The sequence below is a fragment of the Orycteropus afer genome, unplaced genomic scaffold (genome assembly GCF_000298275.1).
Source record: "Orycteropus afer afer isolate SDZICR_OR568_19922 unplaced genomic scaffold, OryAfe1.0 scaffold00096, whole genome shotgun sequence".
Taxonomy (NCBI): domain Eukaryota; kingdom Metazoa; phylum Chordata; class Mammalia; order Tubulidentata; family Orycteropodidae; genus Orycteropus; species Orycteropus afer.
The window spans coordinates 1332549-1359179 of NW_006921683.1; the positions used below are offsets into that span (position 1 = coordinate 1332549).

Below are 26631 nucleotides of genomic sequence, written 5' to 3' on the forward strand. Positions count from 1 at the left end.
TAGTTGGGGTTTAGTCCAATTCTGCATCCTTTCCTTCAAGGCTCAGGGGTCCAAGATTATCTTCTGTGTCTGTGTTAATTCGTTTCCCTTTTCTTTGTTGAAGAGGGTCTGTGCAATCCTTCTGCCTAGTCCGCCATCTTGCCGGAACCCCTCCAGTGCTACTTGTTCTTAAGTGCAATTTTTTATTATTATGATTTAGTAGAATACTGCTTACTATTCCCCTAATATTTCTGAAAGAGATTTACATTAATTTCTTCTATGATAATGAGCCACAGACAAATTAATCCTCCAAAGAAGAACTCAAAAAGTCAATGGATACAGAAAAATATAGATCAACCTCGTTTCTGATTCAGTTATGTGTTACAGCTGGTCAGCACAGTATTACTATGAATTACATTTATGTATTAGGACTCTTCACTTTTCTTTGTTCACCAGATATGTCTACCCTGTTGGGGCACTTGTATTTCATGTGACTTTTTCTAATAATTTAGTACATTTTAATCATTAAAAATTTTATAAATATGAGACACAATCAACAACTGTGATTTGCACCTGCCCCTATCTTGTATTTTCTTAAGATTTTGTGTCCTCATGCATACTAGGTCTCTATCAATCTATTTATCTATCCATCTATTGTTCACTCATCTATCATGTTGCTTTCTATTTTGGAAAATCACCTAATTTCCTGGATCGATAGACTGATATTTTCCTCCCAATTTTCCCAGTTGAAAAAAAAATTTTTAGAACCTTTTCACACAATTTGCATGATTGCTCTTTCCGAATGTATTAGAATTATCAATTAGGATTTGTATTGAGCTGGTCAGTACATTTGCCATTCTGTGGGAGAAAGTTGTAACAATTTACTTCCATAAAGATTACAGACTTGTAAACCCTATAGGACAGTTCTACTCTGTCCTAAATGGTCACTATGATTCTAATCTACTTAACTGCACACAACAGCAAAAAGATACATATAACAGATAACTGAAGAAACATATGCTAAATTTTCCATAATAGTATTTTTCTACATAATATCCACAATATACTTGTGAAGTAGTTAGCAAAACATTGTTGAGTTTGAATTATTAATCATCTGTGTAAACATATGACAATTTATCATATTAAGACTTTTTGATTGGTTAATATTTTTGCTACGAATAAAGAATGAAGCAGATTTGTTACTTTATTAGGAATAAAGAAACACACAAAGCAGATCATTTACATGCTATGTTTCTATAACACATTATTTGCATAAGAAAGTAATGAAATTTAATTATTGTAATTTATTCTTTTTTTAGCTAATTCAACAAATATTGTTTGTGATATATATTGTGGTATGTGGAGGAAATGTAATGTTATTCTTAAGAACCATCGTGTTGGTTCCAACTCATAGTGACCATTTGTACAACAGAACAAAACACTATCCAGTCCTGCACACCATCCTCTCAAGTGTTGCTATGCTTGAGCCCATCATTGCAGCCATTGTGTCCATCCAGCTCATTGAGGGTCTACCCATTTATCACTGACCTTCTACTTTACTCAGCATGATATTTTTCTGGCAACATGACCAACGAGTGAGGTACAAAGTCTGGACATTCTCGTTTCCAAAGAACATTCTGGCTGTACTTTCTCCAAGACAGATTTGTGCATTCTTCTAAGCAGTCCATGGCACCACTAATATTCTTCACCAACACCTAAGTTTCAGTATATCGATTCTTTTTGGTCTTCCTTTTTCACTGTCCAACATTCACATGCATATGAAGCTATTGAAAATACAATGGCTTGAGTCAGGCACATCTTTGCTCTTTAACAGTTTAAAGAGGTCTTTTGCAGCAAATTTGTCCAATGCAATATGTTATTTGATTTAACTACTGCTTCTATGGATGTTGATTATTAATCCAAGAAAATGAAATTATTGAAAACTTCAATCTTTTCTCCATATAGCAAGATGTTACTTATTGGTCCAGTTGTAAAGATTTTTGTTTTCTTGATATTGAAGTGTAATCTATACTGAAGGCTGTAGTCCTTGATCTTCATTGGTAAGTGCTTCAGGTTGTCTTCATTTTCAGCAAACAAGATTGTGTCATCTGAATATTGCAGGTTGTTCATGAGTCTTTCTCCAATTTGATGCCATGTTCTTCTTCATGTAGTCTACCTTCTCTGATTATTTGCTCAGCATACAGATTGAATAAGTATGGTGAAAGGATACAACCCTGATGCACACCTTTCCTGATTTTAAACCATGCAGTATCCCCTTGTTTTGTTAGAACAGCTGCCTATGGATCTATCTAAAGATTCCTCGTGAACAATTAAAGGTTCTATAATTCCTGTTCTTCACCATGTTATCCATAATTTGTTATGCTCCACACAGTCAGATGCCTTTGCATAATCAGTAAAACACAAGTAAGCATCTTTCTTGTATTCCTTGCTTTCAGCCAAGATCCATCAGTCATTAGCAATGATACCCCTCATTCCACATCCCCTTCTGAACCAAGTTTGCATTCCTGACAATTATCTTTCAATGTACTTCTGAAACAATTTTTGAATTATCTTCAGCATAATTTTACTTACATGTGATATTAATGATATGGTTCAATAATTACCAAATTCTATTGGATCACCTTTCTTCGGAATGAGCACAAGTATGGCTCTCTTCCAGTTGGTTGACCTGGTAGCTATGTTCTAAATTTCTTGGCACAAACAAGTGAGCCCCATTAGCACTTCATCCATTTTTTAAAATATGTCAATGGTTATACCATCAGTTTCTGAAGCTTTGTTTTTCACCAATTCAGTGCAGCTGAGACTTCTTCCTTCAGTTACATTGGTTTCTTGATTATATGCTCCCTCCTGAAATAGCTGAGCATCAACTAATTAGACTTTGTCTATTCCTTCCATATTCTTTTGATGCTTCCTGCATTGTTTAATATCTTCCCATTAGAGTCCTTTAATATTGCAGCTGGAGGCTTTAATTTTTTCTTCAGTTCTTTCAGCTTCAGAAACATCAAATGTGTTCTCCCCCTTTGATTTTCCATCTCCAGGTCTTTGCATATTTCATGATAATACTTTACTTTGTCCTCTTGAGCTGTCCTTTGAAATCTTCTGCTCAGACCTTTTCTTTCATCATTTTTTTTTTCCATTTACTCTTCCTACTCTCCTTTCAAGAGCAAGTATCAGAGTCTCTTTTGACATCCATTCTGGCCTTTTCTTCCTTTCCTGTCTCTTTAATGACCTTTGCTTTCTTTGTGCATGATGTTCTTGATGCCATCCCACAACTTGTCAGGTCTTCATTCACTGGCATTCAATGCATCGAATCTATTCTTCAGATGATCTCTAAATCCAAGTTTTAATTCTCTTCAACTTCAACTTAAATTTGCATAGTAATCATTGATGGTCTGATCCACAGTTAGCCTTTGACCTTGTTCTAATTTATAATACTGAGCTTCTCCTTTGCCTCTTTCCACACATGTAGTCTATTTGATTCCTGTATATTCCATCTGGTGAGGTCCACATGTACAGCTGTCAATTATGTTGTTGAAGAAAGGTATTTGCAATGAATAAGTCCTTGGTCATGCAAAATTCTGTTATGCAATCTCCAGCATCACTTCTATCTCCAAGGCCATGTTTTCCAATTACTGATGCTTCTGTCTTGCTTCCAACTTTCACATTCTAATCAACAGTTATTGTCAATATATTTTGGGTGTATGTTTGGGTTGCATGTTTGGTCAATTTGAGACAGGAGTAATTGGCAAAAACCTTCAATTTTTTCATCTTTGGCTTTAGTGGTTGGCACGTAAATTTGAATAATAGTTATATTAATGTGTCTTCCTTGTAGGAGTATAGATATTACCCTGTCACTAGCAGCATTATACTTCAGGAGAGATCTTGAAATATGCTTTTTGATAATGAATGTGATGTCATTTCTCTTTAATTTGTCATTGCCAGAATAATAGACCATATGATTGTTTGATTCAAAATGGCCAATAACAGTCCATTTCAGCTTACCAATGTCTAGGATATTGATCTTTATGCATTTCATTTCATATTTGACTACTTTAAATTTTCCTACATTCATAGTCAGAACATTCCACATTCTAATTATTAATAGATGTTTGCAGCTGATACTTCTCATTTTGAGTCATGCCACATCAGCAAATGAAGTTTCAGAAAGCTTTACTCCATCTGTGTCATTCAGGCAGACTGTACTTTGAGAAGGCAGCTGTTCCCCAGTTGCATTTTGAGTGGCTCCCAACTTGAGGGGCTTATCTTCCAGTACTATGTTAGAGAATGTTTCTCTGCTATCAATAAGGTTTGCTTTGGCATTCTTTTATTTATTTATTTATTTTTCCCCAGAAGTGAACCTAGCTATGTCTTTCTTCCTAATATGTCTTAGTTGAAGCTCCACTGAAACCTGTCCACCAGGGTGGCCTTGCTGGTATTTGAAATACTGATAGCATAGCTTCTATCCTCACAGCAATACACAAGCCACCAAAGTATGACAAACTGACAGACAAATGGTAGAAGATATGATTCAAAGATAAATAAAACTTGATTTTTTTCCTCAGGGAATTTTCAGTTGCGGTTGAGAGAAAGAGATCGATCGATACATTTAATAGAATTTAATAGGAAAAAAAAGACCTACAACAAACAAACAGAAAGCAATTTTAGCTGGGAGACCTGGAGAAGCTTCCCAGAGTTTGTTCAAGTCTTGAAATGAGCCAGTTTGCCATTGACTTAACTTCTATGCATGGGGACTGCACATGTGTCAGAATAGAACTGTGCTCTATAGGGTTTTCAATGGCTGATTTTTCAGAAGACTTTCTTCTGAGGCACCTCTGGGTGGACTCAAACTTCCAGCCCTTTAGTTAGCAGCAAAGTGCATTAACTTTTTACAGCACTCAGGAATTCTTGTCTTGAAATTCTCACTGCCATTGAGTCGATTTCAACTCTTAGTGACCCTTCCTTGGGTTTCCAAGGTGGTATCACCACAGAAGTAGATTGCCCAACCTTCCTTCCAAGGAGTGGCTGGTGGGTTTGAACTGCCAGCCTTCTGCTTAGCAGTCAAATGCCTTAGGCACTACGCCCCCAGAGCTGAGAAGACTAAAACTCTGGTACATTAGGAGAAACTGCAAACACTTTGACATAGTGGCTGGATATAGCCTGCAGAGGAGAAAATGTTGAAAGATGAGACAGGAAGAGAGAGCAAAAGAGCAGGTAGGGAGTGAGGATTTCCCTACTGGCAAACAGGGATCTATAATTGGATTTGAACATTTTAAGAAAAGCGACGTGACAGCAATAAGGACATGAACGGGTGTGAGGCACCAATTATAAAAAAAAAAAAATACTGTCTTAATTCAGAAAAAAAGATGATTGAACCAAGGCTTATTGAATAGAGCATGTGGAAAAGTCATTAAGAGAGATAACAGAGGTAAAATCATCTCATGTGGGAGGGGAGGGAGCATCACAACCTAGAATTTCTTCCAGGTTTCTAGCTTGGGTGACCAAGTAGATAGTGTTATCCTCTCCAACTTAGTGCATGCTCAAGAAGTACGCTAAAAGGAAAGATAAATTTCAAATTTAGATATATTGTTTATTAGCTTCTTTTGAGACATCCAGTATTAGACCACAACATTTTAATAAGCATACTTTTAGAGAGTTATAGCATACATTTAACTTGCCTAAAAACCAAACCAAGCTCATTGCAGTCAAGTCGGATCCGACTCATAGTGACCCCTCCTTGGGTTTCTGAGGCAGTATCACTACGGAAGTAGATCGCCCAGTCTTCCTTCTGAGGAGTGGCTGGTGAGTTTGAACTGCCACCCTTCCTGGTGAGTTTAACTGCCAGCCTTCTGGTTAACTGTCAATGCCTTAGGCACTATACCACCAGAGCTCCCATATCTAGGACTTGCCTAGACATACATATAGACCAAAAAAAGAGACAAGAGTTAAATATAGATCCTGGAGAAGATCAATATTTAAAAGTTCACCAAGAAGAAAAAAGTCAAGAAAGGAGACAGACAAAATTCAGAGGAAATCCAAGAAACAGAATGTTCCTAGAGCTTATGGAAGAGGGACATTTAGAAAATGGGAAGTTGGTCAGTGATGTAAAATGCCCTGAGCAGCCAAATCAGATAAAGAGTGTGAAATAATAAATTGAGTGGAGGGAAAGCAGAAGCCTACATGACTGTGGATTAAAGGGTGCCTGGAAGAAAAAAAATTTAGGAGAGATTTTAGCAGTGTATGAGTGCTGAGGGAGTTCCTGGGTAGCATAGTTTATGCTCCCTCAGCTGACCAAAACTTGGAGGTTTGTCTTGTGAAAGTCTGCTTCTGGAAAATCAGCCACTGAAAACCCTATGGAGCGCAGTTCTATTCTGACACATAAGGTGTCACCATGGGTCAAAATCACTTCAATGGCAACTGATGGTGATGGATAAGCTGCTGAGAAGAGCTTTAGAAAAGAAAAGGCTGACAATGCAGAGCCAAATACGGCTCCTGACATGAGCAAGACCTGGCATTGGGAACATAGGTGACAACATGAATACGTATATCAGAACTGCTTTCTGTGAAAATGAGGAACAAAGGTGAAACTGGAATTAGACAGAAAGTTTATAGGCATGAAAGCAGGATGTTGAACAAAGTGACATTGATGTCCACCTTTGTTATAGTGGTGGTGGGGTAGGAACTTGAGGAAAAGTGTAGAGATTTGAAATAGCTGACATGAAAAATGAAGGAGAAGGAGCCAACTGAAGACCTCCCAGGTATCACTGAGTTTTGAAGTTCAAAAATTAATTATTGCTTGAGTATGTTACAAACAGTGGAAATCTGCCATATTGTATCAATTTGTTCACTGAACATAATTCATTTTTTTGTGTATTTCTCCAGCTCTCAATTTACCAACTAATGTGGAAGATGTTTGTCCCAATATACCCTCCTTGGAGAAACTTATGGAAGAGATTGTGGAATTAGCCGAGTCTGGCATTCGCTATACACAAATGCCACATGTTATGGAAGTTATACTGCCCATGCTTTGCAGCTACATGTCTCGTTGGTGGGAGCACGGACCTGAGAACAATATGGAGAGGGCTGAAATGTGTTGCACAGCTCTGAACTCAGAGCACATGAACACACTTCTTGGGAACATATTGAAAATTATATACAATAACTTGGGCATTGATGAAGGGGCCTGGATGAAGAGATTAGCAGGTGAGAATTAGAAAGTCATGTAACACTTTATTATTTCCAAAAATATTTGATATGCAAGAGACTAGAATTTTCCTACCATAGTCTTTATTCGTATTTTCTTCTGTGTTCATAAAATAGTATTGATTTTTTTTGTCTTGCTTCTTTGAAAAATGTAGATATAATCAGACATTAGATAACTAATCTCTTTATGTAAGTAAACTTTTCCAGATTTATCTCTATAAGATTAACAAATCAATAAATAATTTCATTAGAGACAAAAGTAAAACTGGAATTTTAAACAACTCATTTTTAGCAGTCTGTTCTAAAGGAGAAAAAATCTAAAGATGCAGTGTAATATTTATATTTAAATGTATCTATAACTGCACTATTTATATTGAAAAATTAGAAGCAATCTAAGTACTCAGCAACTTCCAGTGGTTAAATCAGTGTGTAGATCCATGTACCAGAATATTTTGCCATCTTTAAACATGGCAGTTTCAAAAATGTTTTATGAATTGGAAAATATCAAGTAGTGTTAAAAGCAGTTTTTAAAACTGAATAAGGAATGATATGTGTAAAATATATATGTTTATGAATTTACCTATTGATAAAAGCTGCAAAGAAGTACACTAGATCGTCTTATTAATAAGGTAAGACAATTATAGTGGATTTTAATTTTTCACTTTTTTGTATTTCTACAATGGATCTATGTTACTTTTAGGGGAAAGACCTTTCAAAAATGGCCTAATCAAGTTTAGAACTATTACTTAATAACTACTACCATTATTCTATAAAACTACTGTGTTATGTATAATCTTGCTCTCCTATTGAGCCAAGGGTAGGGAAAGGTTAAGATGATGTTTACATTCTCCAACTGTGTGTAGGTCCTTATATAATTATTCAGTGGTCTGTGTATGCCTTCTAAATAAAGGACTAAGGGATTCTTTTCCATTTTGGAAATTCATTATTTCTCTTTGTTGTTGTTGTTGTTGTTATGTGCCGTCGAGTGTGGAAGTAATTAATTTTCAACCCTTTTTAAAAACAGAAGTGCATTGAATTCAATTCAGTATTCATATTTTGGATAGCAACTCTGCAATTAGGTTTTGTTGTTGTTATGTGCCATCGACAGACCAATAACTAAGGCATGAGCTCTACCCTTAAAAAAGCTGTGATCTAGAGGAAAATCAAAAAACCAAACTCATTGCTGTCAAGTTGCATCCGACCCATAACGACCCCTCTTTGGGGTTTCTGAGTCAGTATCACTACAGAAGTATAGTCCCCAACCTTCCTTCTGAGCAGTGACTGGTGGGTTTGAACTACCAGCCTTCTGGTTAGTAGTCAAATGCCTTGAGCACTACACCACCAGAGCTCCCCCTAGAGGAAAGGGAGGCTTTAATTGTGGTACAATTATAATTACTATCTACCCGCACCTTAATTAATGACTGTTTAAATGGAGCAGAATATTGGTATCTCTCTTCAAACAGTGTTTTCCCAGCCCATTATAAATAAAGTGAAACCTCAGCTCTTGAAAACTCACTTCTTGCCATTAATGGAGAAACTCAAGAAAAAGGCAGCAATGGTGGTATCTGAGGAAGATCATCTGAAAGCAGAGGCCCGAGGCGATATGTCCGAGGCTGAGCTCCTCATTCTAGATGAGTTCACTACTCTGGCCAGAGATCTCTATGCCTTCTACCCCCTCCTGATTAGATTTGTGGACTACAACAGGTAGGATGTTCAAAAAGTGATTAATATCCCTAATTCAATCATCAAGTGACAGATGAGTGGTGGAGGATGTGATATAAAGATAAATAAAACTTGATTCTTGAATGGTTTCTTTTTAAAATACTTAGTTATGATCTTGGTCATGATTAACTCATGTTGTTGTTGCTGCCATGGAGTCAGTCAGCAAAAACCCTTTGAATCACCATAGACTGATCCTCTTGTGCTTTGGGGTTGCCATGAGTCAGGGAAGTAGACCACCAGCCCATTCTTCCTAGTCTGTCTTAGTCTAGAGCTCTGCTAAAACCCATTCAGCATCATAGCAACATTGCAAGCTTCCACCGATAGATAGGTGGCTGCTGCAAATGAAGTACATTGACCAGGAATTGAACCCATGTCTTCTGCTTGTTGTTGTTGTTGTTGTTATGTGCCATCGAGTCGGCCCCGACTCGAAGCCAAGAATTCCACCATTGGGCCACCAGTGTCCTCATGATTATAACATAACTAAATGCTTATAGAGAAATTAATTATTACTGAGCATCTTAAAATTAAAATCAGAAATCTCATTCTGAAGCAGTCTGCTTTTTTTTTTATTATAAAAGTTAATATTTTGACAGCTATGATGTTGAATTCTTTTTAATGTTTCAAGTATACACTGAAGCCATTATGAGCTCTGTGGACATCTTTAGTTACTTGGTTTAAAATTTAACTTCGGGAGAGAGTTTATTTATTTTCCCTTGAAAGTATAGCTAAGAATCTCTTTTATGTCATATGGTCCAGGGCAAAGTGGCTAAAAGAGCCTAACCCGGAAGCGGAGGAACTCTTCCGTATGGTGGCTGAAGTGTTTATCTACTGGTCAAAATCCCATGTAAGTATGAAAGTATTAGAAGACATTGCCTACAAAGGAATTTTTATATTTTAACCAATTTTCCAATCCTGTCCTGTAAATACCTGTAATAGTGTTTCTCAAGCTTTTTCCTAGGTATTTTAGGTATTCCTAACAGTTGAGGAGAGGCAATAGCTTTCACTAGGTAGTTTTGGAGTTTTGGGCGATGTAACACACACACACACACACACACACGCACACACAGTTTAAGATGTATCTTTTAAAAAAAATCATTTAAAAATCTTAAAAAAAAAATCATTTTAAAAAACCAAGGATTTTAATAGCCACCATGTTCATTTTAAAACTTTTCCTGTGAACCTCAGAGTAATATTTACATTACATAGAAATGTGATACTCTCATCCTCTAGCCATTCCTATGTCTTAGCATTTTACTGCATAACTCCAGGAGTACTCATGGCCCAGTTTGAGAAGTGCTAAGGTGAACTACTAGTTTGCAGTAATAAGACATAGCTCTTTTGCTTGAAAAGGTAATAATTTCTCCCTTAAATTTGTTATCACTTGTGTGCTTTGATTTTTAGGAATTTGTTTTTGCCCACATTTTAGAATCATTTTAAGTTTTATATAAAGTACATGGTAGGAACCCTGTTGATAGAATTTCTAAGATAGATATTTAGTGAGTTTTCAGTGTTTTAAATGTTGCAAGTAGAAAGTTGGGACTCGTAAGAAGAAGTTTACAGAATTCTATCAGTTATTTCAAATAACTAGAAGAGCAATAAATGAGCATTTGTCATTACTCAAAATTATTTCAAAACCTTAGAAAATTTTGGTATCAATGTTAATTCTGTAATGCTTTGTAAATGGCAACTCTGAGAAAGTATAAATAAAAGCCTCAACCTCAATTTCATCATCTGAGATATATTCCTGGTTTAATTCCTAAGAATGTTGTGCAAATAAAATTATTTTTTAAATATTTTTTTAAAAGATAATTTTCACATTTAATATTTAGTATATGAAATATTATTGGTTGCCTGCAACTGGAGAATCTGTAAAATTTATTACTAAAATGTATATAAAAATGTAAATAAAATTTGTAATCACACACAATGAATATATGAAATAATGGCCTTTTTAACATGTGATTTTGTGTCTTCACATTCATTACCTGTGATGGTATAATAATTATTCTAGGTGCCTTATGCTATAGGTAAAAGATACAAAGGCTATGATTTATTATTCTGTTTAACTCATGCATCAAAAGGGAAGCATTAGATAATTCAGGGTACTTTTGAAGGGAAATTTCTAGAGGAAATCAATCCATCTTAAGCTGCCAAAGAACAAAGGTAAATTTTAGTTTTCTACCTTTTTTCTGTTACATTCAGCAACCTAGAATGCTAGTAGGCAAATAGGAGGAGTATAGGAAATTTTAAATTAAGAAAACTAAAAAAGGCAGATTTATTTCTTAAAGAACTGAGAATCTTCTCCAATTTCATTGATCACTGAAATATCAAAGAAGCTTCTTTAAATGTATATTCAATACAAAACTTGAAAAAGGAGTATCTGTAATAATCAGTTGGTTTTTAGATGAATATCTAATGATACTTTCAAATAAAAAAATGTGAATATGAGTTTTAGATTCCCATAGGCATATTTGCAACAAAAATCTATTACTATATGCTGTATACTTCTCCAAATATTTAGAGGAAACTCTGTCATATGAAATCATATGACACTTTACCAGTGTGTTTATGTTCCTAAGTTAAAAGTGAATAAAATAACATCATGGTATTTAAAAAATAGTATAAATAAATAACTGAATAAAAACTCACATAGTTGTATGTGTTCTGGGGAAGTCTGTGTTTATCCCAGGAGGCAGTGAATGCTTTTTAGACAGATATATATGGATTTATCATAAGGACTCCTCCTTGGGCTTCCAAAGCATTATCACCATGGTAGTAAATTGCCCAGCCTTCCTTCCAAGGAGTGGCTGGTGGGCTTGAACCGCCAGCCTTCTGGTTAGCAGGTAAGTGCCTTAGGCACTATGCCACCAGAGCACCCATTGACTGCTAACTAGAAGGCTGGCAGTTCAAACCCACCAGCCCCTCCTCGGAAGGAAGATTGGGCAATCTACTTCCGTCATGATACTGCCTCGGAAACCCAAAGAGGGGTCATTATGAATCGGATCCTACTTGATGGCAATAGGTTTTTATGTGTGGATTTGAATACTTATTCTACGCCTTGGTAGAATTACTTAAGTTTTCTGAGCCCGAATTTTCCCATCTTTGAAACATACATATTCATATCTAGTTCCCAGAATTATTGCCTCTCACTTAAATGTCCTCCTTAGATGCTCAATGCATATTATATATCAACTTAATACTTAAAATGGTAGAAAATTTGAAGTTCTCAAAATACATAGTATTTATTTTATTTTTTTCAACTCTCCCTTCCCCCATCTCCTAACTCCAAAAAAAAACAAACTCACTGCTGTTGAGTCAGATCCAACTCATAGCGACCCCTCCTTGGGTTTCAGAAACAGTATCACTATGGAAACATATTGCCTAATCTTCCTTCCAAGGAGTGGCTGGTAGGTTTGAACCACCAGCTTTCTGGTTAGTAGTCAAATGCCTTAGACACTATTCCACCAGAGTTTCCCCATCTCCTGGTAACCACTAAAAATGTTTTTCTTCATGGATTTACCTATTCTAGATAATTCATATAAGTGGGGTCATACAATATTTGTCCTTTTGTATCTGACTTATTTCACTCAACATAATGTTTTCAAGGTTCATTCACAATGTACCACGTAGCATTACTTCATGTCTCTGCATGGCTGAATAATATTCCATTATATGAATATACTACATTGTGTTTATCCACTGTCTGATAGATGGACTCTGAGATTATTTACACCTTTTCAGCTTTTGTGAATAGTATCACAATTAACATTGGCATACAAGTATCAGTTTGACTCCCTGCTTTCAAGTTCTTGGGTATATTCCTAAGAGTAATATTGATGGGTCATATGGTAATTATATGTTTAACTTTTTGAGGAACTGCCAAACTGTTTTCCTCCATGGGCACACCATTTTACATTATCATTGACAATAAATAAGGGTTCCAATTTCTCTACATGTTCACCAACTCTTATTTTCCTTTTTTTTTTATTTTTTATTTTTTTTTATTATAATAGCATCCTAGTATATGTGAAATGGTATCTCATTGTTACACTGATTCACATTTCCCAATTACTTATATATGGACTTATTATCTTAATGGTTTTAACATAAATTTCCTTCCCAACTTCTCAGAATTTCAAAAGAGAAGAGCAGAACTTCGTGGTGCAGAATGAAATCAACAATATGTCTTTCCTTATTACTGATACCAAGTCAAAGATGTCAAAGGTATTACTATAATCTGTTTCACTTTTGTAGAAAATGTCTGAATTTAACTTTTATTGGTTGATATTTTGGGATGTTTTGGATTTTTATTACTGGAATCTGATAATTTGGTAACATTATTTATTTCCTATATTGGGTTTCTGACATGGTAAAAATTTACAGAAGTAGATTGCCCAGTCTTCTGTCCACAGAATGGCAGGTGAGTTTGAACTGCCAACCTGCTGGTTAACAGTCAAAATGCCTTAGGACCTATGCCACCAGACCTCCTTATACATATACACACACATTCACAAAATTTCTAGTCATTTTTTGTATAACTAGTAAATTTTATAAATTCATCTAGAGTGTACTTTTTTATGTTAAATATATAGACCTCAGAAGAATTAGTTTCATTATTTAAATACTACATTGATAAATATCAGGTTTTCACACATAAGGTGGGAAGTATAGCTCCATATTTTTGTTTTTAGTCTCACTTAGGTGATAGGAAAAACAGAAGCTTCTTTTCAAAATTTATGCCTTTATCTTTGGAATAATCACTAAATTAAATAAAACAGGTATATCATATGAGGTAGTATATTAGTTTTCTAGGGCTGCCATAGCAACAATATCACAAACTAGGTAGCTTATAAGACAGAAATATGTCTTACTGTTCTGGAGGCTGGTGGTCTAAATTCAGCATGTCAGCAGGGCAGATATTCTCTGTGAAGACTCTATGGGAAGATCCTTTCTTGTCTTTCCCAGCTTCTGATAGCCCAATCCTTCCTTGGCTTATGGATACAACATAGCTTCAACTCTGCCTTCATCTTTACATGACCGTCTTCCCTCTGTCTGTTTCCCTTCCACTCTTTTGTAAGGACACCACTCAGATTGACTAGGGCCCACTTTACTCCTGTATGACCTCATGTTAAATGATAATATCTTTAATGACTCTATTTCCAAACAAGGTCCCATTCATAGGAACCATGGATTAGGATTTCAGCATATCTTCTTGTAGGACACAGTTCAATCCATAACAAAGATATGCTGCCAAATTGCCAAAAATGCAAAAAAAAAAAAAAAAAGTGATACTGTCTCCAAGGAAATCAGTTTCTAGCAACTCAGTAAATAAGAAGAGTTACTGTGGGAAGTATACCTTCTCCCCTAAAGCCTATGAATGACTTTCTCATCTGGCCTGCTTCATCAACACTAACGCAATAAAATAATATTGATTGATAGGCTGTATGCTATTTAGATTATTAAATATCATGTATTTGACTCTACAAAACATAAAGTAGAAGCAAATGCCAGCTGAAAGTTGATCTAGAACATTTGTCCAACTGATACAGTCTATAATAGCTCATGATAGTGACTATACATAGGAAACATACATAGGAGATGATGACTTTACTCTACTTTGTGTTGACAATAAGCCTGAAGAGATAGGACATGCTCCTTCAGGAGGTGCAATATTAAGAGCATACATTTCATGAATGTTTTGAACTGAAAACTATTACTGATTTTTTTGTGCTTAGGCAGTATGTTGTCAATTTATGCCAATGTTGATATAGAGTCATAAAGAGAATAATTAAGAAGGTCAATGTTTCCATGGGGAGAATTACCACAGGTCCAGTGTATCATCAAAGTTGACGCAAATTAAAGGTCTTTAAAGCAGAGATTTGCATATCCCTCATATTAACATCACTTCCCTCTTCTTCACTATTCTGGTCCAATAGTTCGCAAAGCAAACTGTCAAAGTACTGCACAGCCTGTAAACAACTGAGGCATCAATAAACATTGACTAATATTTTTAGGGGAAAAAAATGGAACGTAAAGGATGCAAGCATCTCAATTTTAACATTACTTCCGAAATTTTCTCAAATGCCCAATTTGTTGTTGCATGATTACTAGCACCTAGAGAAAAGACAGATATCAAATAATAGTGATACTGATTTAAAAATTTAGAAATTACTAATTATATTTAGCTTCTTTATTTTGCTTTTAATTTCTCTTTTGCTTTTGCCTGCAATTTTGTATCACATAAATACAATGAACATTTTTCCAATCAATAATATTTCTAGTTCAAACAAGAGAGTCAAAATACACTAATATTTCATGCTATTTTACTACAGAAATCATGATATCTATATGTTTCAGCATTGGTGCACATTTGAGCATCATGGTGTCCATAAAGCATTTTAACTGCAGATGCATCAGTATCATTGAGGTACTCTGCTGAACCATGGATGGCACCAAGGACCCAAAGTGGGATGTAGTTAGGGATTGAGTAATTTTTATCTCCACAAGCTGTGCTGTTTGGCTGTACTGCCAAGAATTAATAGCAGCAAGATGGCCGGGAGCATGATATATGAAGTTAGAATGGACAAAGAGGTGTCTTCACTATAATCCTGAGAGATTCAGAAAGCTTTAGAGATTCCTGTAACAAATTTACATCCTTTGATGGAGGCAGCATAACAACAAATAGATCACCCACCATAGCTTTGTGAAGGAAAAAATAACTCCATTTTTAACAGAAATTGAGACGAAATGCACATATGAACACAAACTCAAGCCTTGAGTTGCAATATTGAAGGATTTTATGGGCAAAATATTGAATGATTCAGGAATCATCAAAAGAAGGTGGAAGGAATGCATGGAGTCACTGTACCAAAAATAATTGGTGAATATTCAGCCATTTCAGGAAATAGCATATGATCAAGAACCAACTGTACTAAGGAAGATGTCCAAGCTACACTGAAGGACCTGGCAAAAAACAATGTTCCAGGAATTATGGAATACCCATTGAGATGTTTCAACAAATGGATGCAGTACTGGAGGCACTCACTTGTTTATACTAAGACATTTGGAAGACCTGGCCAGCTGACTGGAAGAGATCCATATTTGTGCCCATCCCAAAGAAAGATCGTCAAACGGAATGTGGAAATTGCTGAACAATAATGTCAATATCACATGCAAGTAAAATTTTACTAAAAGTAATTTAAAAATGATTGCAACAGTACATTGATAGGGAACTGCCAGAAATTCTAGCTGGATTCAGAAGAGGACGTGGAATGAGGCATATTATTGCTGATGTCAAATGGATCTTAGCTAAAAGCAAAGAATACCAGAAAGATATTTACCAGTGTTATATTGACTATGCAAAGGCATTTGACTGTGTGAATTATAAAGACTTATGGATAACATTGTGAAAATGAGAATTCCAGAACAATTAATTGTGTTCATACAGAACTTATACAGAGACCAAGAGGCAGTTATTCAAACAGAACAAAGGAACACTGCCTGGTTTAAAATAAGGAATGGTGTGTGCCAGGGCTATATCCTTTCACCATACGTTTTCAATCTGTAGGGTGAGCAAATAATCTGAGAAACTGACTATATGAAGCCAAATTTGCCACCAGGATTAGAGGAAGACTTACTAACATAATATACAGATGACACAGCCTTGCTTGCTGAAAATGAAGATGATTTGAAGCACTTACTGATGAAGATCAAAGACAACAGCCTTCAGTATGTATTATGCCTCAACATAAAGAAAACAAAATCCTCACAACTGGACCAATAAGCAACATCATGATAAATGGAGAAAAGAATGAAGTTGTCAAGGATTTCATTTTGCTTAGATTTACTGTCAATGCCTAGGGAAGAAGCAGTTAAGAAATCAAATGATATATTGCCCTGAGCAAATCTGCTGCAAAGGTGTTTAAATGTTTAAGAACAAAGATGTCAACTTGAAGTGTAAGGTGCACCTGACCTAAGCCATGGTCTTTTTTATATTCATGTGAAAGCTGGACAGTGAATGAAGAAGATTATAGAAGGATAGATGCCTTTGACTTGTAGTGTTGGCAAGAATATTCAATATACCATGGACTGCTAGAAGAATGAACAGATCTATCTTGGAAGAAGTACAACTGGAATACTCCTTAGAAGTGAGAATGGCCAGACTTCATCTCTTGTACTTTGGTCATGTTATCAGGAGGGACCAGATAAAGTCAGCAAAAAAGGGGAAGACCCTCAACAAGACTGATTGACACAGGGGCTGTAATGATGGACTTAAGCATGGTAATGATTGTGATGATGGTGCAGGTCCGGGCAGTGTTTTGATCTGTTGTACATAGGATCATTATGGGTCTTAACCTCCTTGATGGCACCTAAAAACAATAACGTGTGTGTGTGTGTAAGAAAGAGAAAGAGAAAGATTGATTGATTGAGGTGAGTGGTCAATTTAGCTCTCTTTTCTCTTTGTCCCATGTTAGCTATGCTACTACATATATGGATCAAATGTTAGAGGATATATTGAAAATCACATATTATGGCAATTTGATAGTTTTAGTAGTTCTGTTTAAATTATTGAGCACCTCTTCTGGGCCAGACATAATGCTTGATTCTGAGTACCAAACCAAACCAAATACATTGTCATCAAGTCAACTCTGACTCATAGCAACCCCCACTGGGTTTCCAAGGCCTCATCTTCCTAGTGGGTTCGAACCACTGAACTTTTGATTAGTATACAAATGTCTTTTTTTGTTTGGACTCTGCCCTAGTGGTACTCTTGGTCTGGGAGAGAAAATAAACATTAAACACAAACAAACAAACATCAACTTATAAGTAAACAGTATATTTGATTGCTTATACATTACGTTTCTTCAGACTACTGGTAAACTCAATCACCCATAAATGGTCAAACATCTTGTAACCTATTTTTTCAGTTACAGATTTTCTGTGGTAAAAAAATCATGATTATTGTTTGAGGATATATAGGAAGAAGTACAGCTGGAATACTCTTGTGTTTATCAAAAGTCAGCAGTTTACAGTTCCTATTAGTGAGGATTTAAATTATATTTTATTATGAGGTCACTTAAACATTTATAAATGTCAAACCTAGTATAAACTCCTTTTGCTTATGTAGCCATAAAACCAAAAGAAATTTATAAATTAAATTTTTAAAAAAACCTCCAAAAACAGTATAATTTGGACTGTAGTACATTGCGTAATGTGTACATAACTTACACCAGTTTGTTTAAGTTATAGGATGATAGTTCATCATTTGATTCATTATTTTTGTCATTGTAGTTACTTTTCTTAAGTAAGGACTTAATTTAAAACTACAGATCTATTATTTTTGGAGGGATAATCAATTTATTTGTATAAATAATTATTTATTGGGTTTTTTTTTTTTTTTCTTCTGCTAAACTTACTGAGAATGATCTCTTGCAAACTGGAACATATAAAAATGTAATCCATGCAAAAGTACATCTCTTTGGAAGTTAAGCATGACTGATAGCTACAGCCCAGAGTATTACAGGTTTGTTTTAAGTAAGCTAATATTTACTGTGTTACTCAATTGTCTCACTACCTTCACTGTGATAAAAAATTTCTTTAAACATCATGTAGTGATATATTACGGCCTTTTTTTTTTTTGAAAAATAAACTTGCATGTGAAATTTCTCTGCTGTCTTTTTCTTACTAGCTCAAGACTATTGAAGTAGTAATTTTAATGCCATTATCTTGGACATAGTTCCATGTTTAAATTATCGCTAAAAATTAAACATGTACAAAGAAATACGCATAGGAGAATTATTGTAGTTATTGTAATTTTGACATTAAGCCTGACATCTAAATAGCTAGAGCAATCTTCATTACCCAGTGAATATTCTATTCTTTCATTTGAGATAACTCTTAGCACCAGAATAATCCTTGATAAAATCTCAGACAGCACTGAAGTAGCATGACTTACTCAGTTATAAGGATGTCATCTAGATAATCCTGTATATATAAGAAACATTATTAATTTATTAATTCTAATTTACTGGAGAGAGATTGAGGCACTGGAGAGACAAGACTATAACCAAAAAAAGCTTAAAAAAAAAAAAAAGCTATTGCCATTGCGTTGATTCTGACTCATAGCAACCCTTTATGTTGTTTAAAAGGAGAGCATATTTTATGAGGATAAACCAGAAGGCTGGCAGTTCAAACTCACCAGCCACTCTGCACAGAAGGAAGACTGGGCAATCTACTTCCATAAAGATTTACATCCTCAGAAACCGAGTGGGGATCACTATGAGTTGGAATCAACTCTATGGCAGTGGGTTTGGTTTGATTTTTTGGTATAAATAAATATATATGTTATACAAAAGTTTTTTTGTTGTTGTTGTTGTTATTTGCCATCAAGTCAGACCCGACTCATAGCAACCCCTCCTTGGGTTTCCAAGGCAGTATCACTACGGAAGTAGATTGCCCCATCTTTCTTCCGAGGAGTGGCTGGTGGATTTGAACCACCAGCCTTCCGATTAGCAGTCAAGTGCCTTAGGCACTATGGTACCAGGGCTCCTATATATACAAAAGTATATATACATATATATGCATATAAGTTATATATACATATATATAATATATAACAGGAGCTCTGGTAGCATAATGCCTAAGGCACTTGACTGCTAACCAGAAGGCTGGCGGTTCAAATCCACCAGCCACTCCTCAGAAGGAAAGTTGGGCAATCTGCTTCCGTAGTGATACTGCCTCGGAAACCTACGGAGGGGTCGCTATGAGTTGGATCTGATCAGGCATTTGTCAATACAAAAGTAAATCCTGTATTCCTAATATTTCCCCTTAAGCACTTAACACTATAAAACACACAATTTCTCATACTTCCTTTTGCTACTGTAAAAATACAGTGTACATTTTCCTTCTAAAAGTTCCACAGAAATGGATGTTAGTGAATTGTAATGACTAGGAAATCTAAGAATACGACTGAAAGCACTAAAGGAAGAGAAAACTATTCCTAGAAGAGTATGATTTTTTTTAAAGAGGGAAACCAACAAAAAATGAAGAAGACAGAACCACAATTAAGTTAATCTTCATAGGTAGCAAGTTCTGAATTTGAGAAAAGCTGGCACAGAACCCAACGCTTATGTTTGTTCCATAGGCAGCTGTTTCTGATCAGGAAAGGAAGAAAATGAAACGTAAAGGAGACCGATATTCTATGCAGACTTCTCTTATCGTAGCAGCTCTGAAGCGACTGCTGCCCATTGGATTGAACATCTGTGCCCCCGGGGACCAGGAGCTCATTGCTTTGGCCAAGAATCGATTTAGTCTGGTAAGTTTCATTTTCATGCCAGTGGTAATACTCATTCAACCTCCAGACTCCAAAGAGTTTGAACTCTTTCTTCTCAGTACTCTATATCAATATTTCATTTGCACTAAATGTTTTATTAAGCAGTGTTTCTGCACAGGCTCCAGGACTCTGGTACAAAGCCTACCTATCTTTTTCAGATGCCACTTTTATTTCTAAGTTCTATGTTAATCACTTCCAGGGGATATTCAGGATCCAAACAAAAGGCACAAACAAATCACTGGTAGTGAAAAAAAAATAGATTTCATTTGAACTCCTATATAAGATTTGTGATGAGAAATATATTCATATTTATGAAGGATGATCTTTCACTGTTGGAAGCATAATGCACTGTGCTGACTGCGGGATAGATAAGATGTTGATTTTTAAATGGACAGCTCTTCTCCTTTCCAAGCATCAACATTTAAGTTCTTAAGATTTTTTTTTTATTATTGTCCTCTCTTTGCCCTCTTAATTGTTTATAGAGGTGAGCATGAAGTCTTTCAAAAATATGCACCAAAATAGCTTTTTTTTTATTTAGGAAATTGGAGAGCACTTTTCTTTCTCCCACACTTACAGAGAATCACTGAAGAAACCCTTGTCTATCCAGAGTTTGATGCCAGAGCTAAGCTAATTGAGGGAAGAGTGTGCAGAGTGTTGTGCATAGCCATGTTGACAGTTGTCTCAGATTGGGTGCACAGATGTATATTCCTTGCTATTACTGGATCATGGGACATATTACTAGGTGTTAAGATAACTTTGTAGAAAATTGGGAGAAGACTAGAGATAGATTTGTCCCATCCCAAGGGAACTATGTTTCTGCCACTCTTCTTGTTATGAGTTATATATTAGAAACTCATTTCCATTGAGTCTTAATGCACTTACTATGGCATTATAATTGGTTGCTCCAAGTCATGGTAGTATCAAGAGAGTATCTAAAAGAGAATCCTTAAAATGTGTGGGAAGCATTCGGATCACATAAAGAGGTTTGTTCAAACATACACTATTCAAAAAATGTTCACATTATTTTTATTGATTTATGACCAATAGTGTGTCATAAGACTTTAAGTAACATTTATTTCTTGATAGAAAGACACCGAGGATGAAGTTCGAGATATAATCCGCAGTAATATTCATTTACAAGGCAAAGTAAGTTAAATTTTATTCTAATACATGTTTAGTATGTGTATCTGTATGTTGTGTATATATGTGTGTGTGTGTGTGTGTGTGTGTAAGGAGCTCTGGTGGCATAGTGGCTGAGGCATTTGACTGCTAACCAGAAGGTTGGCAGTTCAAACCCACCAGCCACTCTACAAAAGGAAGAATGGACAATCTACTTCTATAAAGATTTACTTCCCCGGAAACCCAAAGGGGGTGGCTATGACTCATAATCAACTCGATGGCAGTGAGGTTTTTTTTTTTTAATATATTTTTTTTTAATTGTGCTTTAGGTGCAAGTTTACAGAGCAGAGTTTGTTTTACATTCAACATTTCATGTACATTTAGTTTCACTCCCCATTTACGTTCCCCAACCCTAAACCAGTCTTCTCCCCTCCCTGCCAGTAACACCCCCACCCCATGCCCCTCATAGTTATGCACTCCTGTGTGTCCTGCATTTCCTCCATGTGAATGTTGCCCCTCTGGTGCCCCGTGGTCGATTGCTCCAAGGGATGCATTTCCATAGAGTATGTGGGTACATCACCTTGGGTTGAGTGGTCTGCATGTATATCTTGTTTATTATTGGGCTGAGTGCCAGCCCCTTGGAGTAAGTTTTATTCCAGGCCCAAAATATATCCCAGGGCTATAGTAATGGGGGTCTCACCAGACTCTATCCAACCAGTAATTCTGGTCCTTATTGTGTTTTTGGATTTCGTTCCACGTTTTTCCTCCCACTCCATACAGGATCTCCAGTTTTGATTCTTTCCCAAGTAGTTGGCACTGGTAGCTGAGTGCCATCTAGTTCTTCCAGTCTCAAGGTCCATCATGTCCTAGGGTTGATTGCTTCCAAATGTCGTTGGATTTTTGCATTCTTTTTTCACTTCTGATAATAGGAGATCATTAGCTGCATCTTAGATGGCCTCTTGACAGCTTTTAAGAACCCTGTCGCTACTCACCAATGTAGGATGAGGACCAAGATTTTTATGTATTATGTTGTGCCAATTGAGTCTGGTGTCCCCCAGTACTATGGTCCTGAGACAGTAGATCCATTGGATCTCTCTCCCACAGTGTCTGGGTGTCTGCGAGGGATTACTCTATGTCTGTCTTATGTTGTTTCTATAAGAATTACACATATTTTGTATCACTGGTATCTGTGCAAGATTAGCCTCTGCTGATCTATCCTTGGTCTAGAGTATAATCCTGTTCACTGATCTTCTCAGATGTTTATGTGTTTATCTGTAGCTTGGTGTTTGGTGTTAATAGTAATGCAGTGTTGTGGATATATTGGTTAGTATTAGTGTCTGTCATTTATACCTTATGTGCACAATTTGATGTCTTCCTTTTTCCTAATGTTATCATGATGGTCACAGACTCCTTCTATATCATCCCTCCCCTTACATACATCAGCATGTGAGGTGTGGTGTTTTTTTTTTTGGTATACATATATACATGTATGTGTATATACACATATATTTATCAGTTAATCTTTCTATAGAATAATACAAATTATGTTACTTTATCAATTAAGGTAGTGAAAATATTTTATGATAATTTTAATCAGTTGTTATCCTACTTGCAAGCCCTTTTATTAAAAGCTCCAAACATAATAAATGATACATTGTTTAAAAGAGGTAATTAGAGTGTCAGACTTTGAAAACAGTCTGTCATCGGTTATAATAAAGCTTGGCTATGCCCTTTGTAAAGTTGAGCTTAAGGTCTTTGGGAAGTGGAAGCAGGTGTCCACAAGAAATTGAAACTTTACATTCAGTGCTCAGAAATTAAATGTGTTTATTTACATCATTAGTGCATAGGAAATAATGAGAAATTTTGCAACAGAAGTAATTGTGTTTACCCACAGAGGGCAGTATACATTTAGAGGAAAAACATGGATGGAAACCAAAATAACATGTGCAATTTAAGAAGCACCAGAAATGTTTTTTTTTTTTTTAATCTAGTAAGCATTTAGTATTATTTGGAATTTTTTCATACCTGTGAATAAATTAATCATTTATTCCCAGAACCTGTCATTTAGTTTAAAACAAAAGGCCTACTCTGTTTAGACTCAATCTGTTTGCTTTTATTCTAATATCCCTTCTGATGATTTTTTCATTACTATTATTAAAATTTCAAATGTCAAAAAGTTGTGAAGAGGCAGTGGGAAGATGCCGCTGTATCTATAACCCACACGTTTGTTTCCTCAAGCAGCATAATCCTTAAATAACTAGGTTAAGCAGATAGATGCTGGAATTATAAGCAACTAAGGAGAAGGTAAAATATCTGATTTAATGAAGGCAGAGAAAGAAAGCAGATTAAACAACTGGGAAAAATAAACAAACCTACCTAGCCAGTGGAGACAGAGAGAAAGAGAAACAGAGGACTCATTAGAAATACCTAAGAGGTTGGCAGAGGAAAGGAGGAAAAAGAAATCACGGAACCCACAGAGGCACTGGGGACTCAGAATACCCACAGCAAGAGTGTTTGGTGGCAACCTTGGGAGCTGAGTGAGTAGATGATATTATGGGAAAACAGATCAAGGCACCCCTAGGCTTGGCCTTCCATGAAGTCCAGAAAGGAGTGGTGAAAGAAAGAAACTCCCTCCAAGTAAGCCAAGTAAGTGGAGCCCCAGAGCAAGTTCAGAGCAATGGACTAGGATTCAATTCTATCATGACCCTTTTTTAGAGTGGACAGGGGTAATGGGTTTTACAGCTTCACTATCCAAGCAGAAAGTAGTGGCCCTCTACACATTGGGGTCTCTGTCGATTTTGAACCATGGGTCTTTCATTGACAGTAGGATGTCATCATTAGTAGCCATCTCAGGAAGACACGAATTATACTGTCTGTCCTGGCAGCACTTTCTGAACTATCTTCCCAAATGCAGAAAATGGGGATGCTCTACTAGCACCTTTTTTCTTTCCCTTTTTCCCTCTTCTCCCTTACCTCATCTAACAGAAGAATGCATTAAACTGCTGCCAAGCAACAGGAGTTATTACACTGAACACTTCACTCAATAGGGAATACAAGTAACTCCTGTGCTACAAAATCAACAACAAACAGTGCACAATACTTGCTCATCCCAACCCCACATCCCCTTCATGATGAACAGAGACCTGCACCTACATCCCCAACAGTGATTCCACCTACGTAGACCTGGAGAGCAACCCAGTAAAACTGAGTTAATAATCAAAGAAGTATACCTGTTTCACACTTTCAGATAGAGTAAAACATAAAATCAGGGTGAAACAAATGAATACATAACTAAGAATTAAAGACAAGAACTTCAAAATGTCTGGGAAACAACAGACAACCTCAAATAAAACAAAACAAAACCAAGACAAAGACAATAGAAATAAAAGCCCAGGCTAAAGAATTATCTATCGTGGAAGAAGAATAAGCAATAGAACTATCTGAGCAGGAATTCAGAAGGTATATATAGAGAGAGAACTTTCCAAGAGCTCAAGGAAACCACAAACACAATCAATGAGAAAACAGAAGAATTCAGGAAAACCATTCAAGAACAAAATAACAAGATAAATACATAATTAGAACTCATAGAAAAAATAGCAATTAGAAATCCAGAAGATGAACACTAAAATTACAGTTAGATAACACAGTGGAAGGACAAAAGAGTAGACTAGAACTGGCTGAAGAATACATTTCCCAACTAGAATACAAATCCCTTCATACCAGCCTGTGTGAAAAAAATTCAGAACAAAGATTTAAGAGAAATGAAGAGAGCCTAAGCGTTATATGGGATGACATGAAAAGAAACAGCATATGCCTCATTGGAATACCAGAACAAGAAACAAAATCAAAACCAAATTCATTGATTGCCATTGAGTTGATTCTGACACACAATGAACCTCTTTGGCTTTCTGAGGTGGTAAATCTTTATGGAAGTAGATTCTGCAGTCTTCCATCTGTGGAGTGGCTGGGGGCTTTGAACCGCCAACCCTCTGGCTTGCAGTCAAATATCTTAGGCACCATGCCACCAGAGCACCTGACCTGAACAAGAGGAGGCAAAAAAAAAAAAAAAAAAAAACCACTGAAAAAACTGTGGAAAACTTGCTAACAGAAAATTTGCCCCATATCATGAAGGTAGAAAGATATCTGTCCAAAAAGCTCAATGAACCCCATACAGGCTAGACCCCAAGAGAAAGTCACCAAGACATATCATAATCAAACTCTCCAAAACTAAAGACAAAGAAAGAATCTTGGAAGAAGCTTGGGAAAAATGAAACATCATCTACAATGGACAACCAATAAAACTAAGTATTGATTTCTCAGCAGAAACCATGCAGGCAAGAAAGCAATAGGATGGCATATATAACACATTGAAGGAAAAGAATTCCCAACCAAAAATTATATTAAACAAACAAACAAACAAAAATCACCTAACTCACTGCCATTGAGTAGATTCCAACTCATAGCAACCCCTCCTTAGGTTTCTGAAGCAGTGTCACTATGGAAGTAGATTGCCCAGTCTTTCTTCCGAGGAGTGCCTGGTGGGTTTGAACCTCCAACCTTTTAGTTAGCAGTCAAACACCTTAGTCACTATGCCACCAGAGCTCCAAGAATTATATACCCAGCCAAATTGTCCCTCAAATATGAGGGTGAAACCAAGACATTCTCAGACAAACAGAAATTAAGGGAATTTGTGAAAACCATCCCAGCCCTACAAGAGATACTAAAGGGAGTCCTTCTAATAGAGAACCCACATCAATGAAAAACAAATTAAAATCAGGACACTTGACATCACCACATAGAAACAAAACCAGAAATAGATGCTCAAAATAAGATCATAAAATAATGTACAGAGTGGAAAAAGGGAGTCAATCTGCAGATGACACCAGCAACAAAGCAAATAGAGGAAATAAAAGTTCTAATTATACAGTTCCGGCAAGATGGCGGACTAGGCAGAAGGACTGCACAGACCCTCTTCAACAAAGAAAAGGGAATCCAATTAACACAGACACAGAAGATAATCTTGGACCCCTGAGCTTGAAGGGAAGGATACAGAAGTGGACTAAACCCCAACTAGCAGAAGAATTTGCATGAAATGCCAAAAAAAGGAGACATACGGAGCTGCGGTCTGACAGTGATTTGAGCGGCCCTGATGGTATAGGCAGCTTGGAGATTCCCGACTGGTGGTAGGACCTAAGAATTAACCTAAAAATCACCCTGCTAGCCAGGGACTGCATGGACTGTGCACGGTGGCTGGGGAA

At 36.2% G+C, this 26631-nt stretch overlaps 1 protein-coding gene across 1 annotated transcript in view; it reads left to right on the plus strand.

The window, feature by feature from the left end:
- The window catches only part of RYR2 (ryanodine receptor 2), a 1099979-nt gene that overhangs the window by 914451 nt on the left and 158897 nt on the right, over window positions 1-26631 (plus strand). Inside the window, exons 68-73 of the mRNA XM_007942720.1 lie at window positions 6880-7200; window positions 8664-8904; window positions 9679-9766; window positions 13054-13146; window positions 20066-20236; window positions 21341-21400. Coding sequence (XP_007940911.1) covers window positions 6880-7200; window positions 8664-8904; window positions 9679-9766; window positions 13054-13146; window positions 20066-20236; window positions 21341-21400 — 974 coding nt within the window. The remainder of the gene's footprint in view (window positions 1-6879; window positions 7201-8663; window positions 8905-9678; window positions 9767-13053; window positions 13147-20065; window positions 20237-21340; window positions 21401-26631) is intronic.